Source organism: Plasmopara halstedii, assembly GCF_900000015.1.
Source record: "Plasmopara halstedii genome assembly, contig: Scaffold_1730, whole genome shotgun sequence".
NCBI classification, from domain to species: domain Eukaryota; phylum Oomycota; class Peronosporomycetes; order Peronosporales; family Peronosporaceae; genus Plasmopara; species Plasmopara halstedii.
Window position 1 is genome coordinate 1 of NW_020188640.1, and position 835 is coordinate 835.

Here is an 835-nt window from a genome sequence, read left to right on the forward strand (position 1 = left end):
TGTTTATGATGATAGAAGCTATTGCATACATGAGTATTGTCAAACCATTGACACTAGAGTCCGAGCAAAGTAATAGAAATGCTACACGTTTAGAAGGTTCCAAGTATTGGACTGCAGACCAGCCATACAAGTACCAACCACACTGGACACGTCTTCCAAGTGGAAAAGTTATCGTCACGAAAGACTCGAATGCAAGCATGTTCACGAAATATCGTAGCGCAGTTGAAACGAAAACGCCGTGGATTTCGAATTGGGTTTTGTCAGCTGAAGGTCGTCGTACTATGAAGAAGGAGATACCACGATTGCTTTTGTACAATCTTGTGTCTCCTATGGATTATGGAAATTCTGTACGGTCTGGAAATGTACGTCGTCGTCGCAATAAAGCGTTTGGAATGTTTTTCACTGATAATTTAGCACTTCCTCTTGTCAAATCTCTTGGTCACGTAGCTCTTAACGTATTCCAGAATCATTACGTTGACTATTTCAAAGATCAAATGTTTGCACAACGTTTACAGATGATGAATTCGAGTGAATTGATCCAAGCGTTTAATCTAAGCTTGTCGAAAGAGATGATTCAAAGCATAATGCACGAAGAGACTCGAGTCAATACAACGTTGCAGTATGTATACGATGGAGAGAGCAAACGATTGATTTTGTATGCTCAATATACAAAAGCTTTTGAACCGTATAAAGGCTATTCGAATCAATATTATACTATCGATGACAACTTTACGATCCCAACTTTTCCAGCTGACAGTTATCCGTGGCTATGGTCTTCACAAATTGACGTAGTGAGGATTGTAACTTACCAGCTTGTAGAGTCTCTCAATCAGGA

At 39.6% G+C, this 835-nt stretch overlaps 1 protein-coding gene across 1 annotated transcript; it reads left to right on the plus strand.

Annotated features, from left to right (window-relative positions):
• Positions 1 to 8: 8 nt before the first annotated feature.
• Positions 9 to 792, plus strand: PHALS_02131 (uncharacterized protein; the record flags this gene model as incomplete). Its single annotated transcript, XM_024716649.1, has 2 exons — positions 9 to 623; positions 694 to 792. The coding sequence occupies 2 exons, from the start codon at positions 9 to 11 to the stop codon at positions 790 to 792; spliced, it is 714 nt and encodes a 237-aa protein (XP_024582227.1).
• Between the last annotated feature and the right edge of the window lie 43 nt (positions 793 to 835).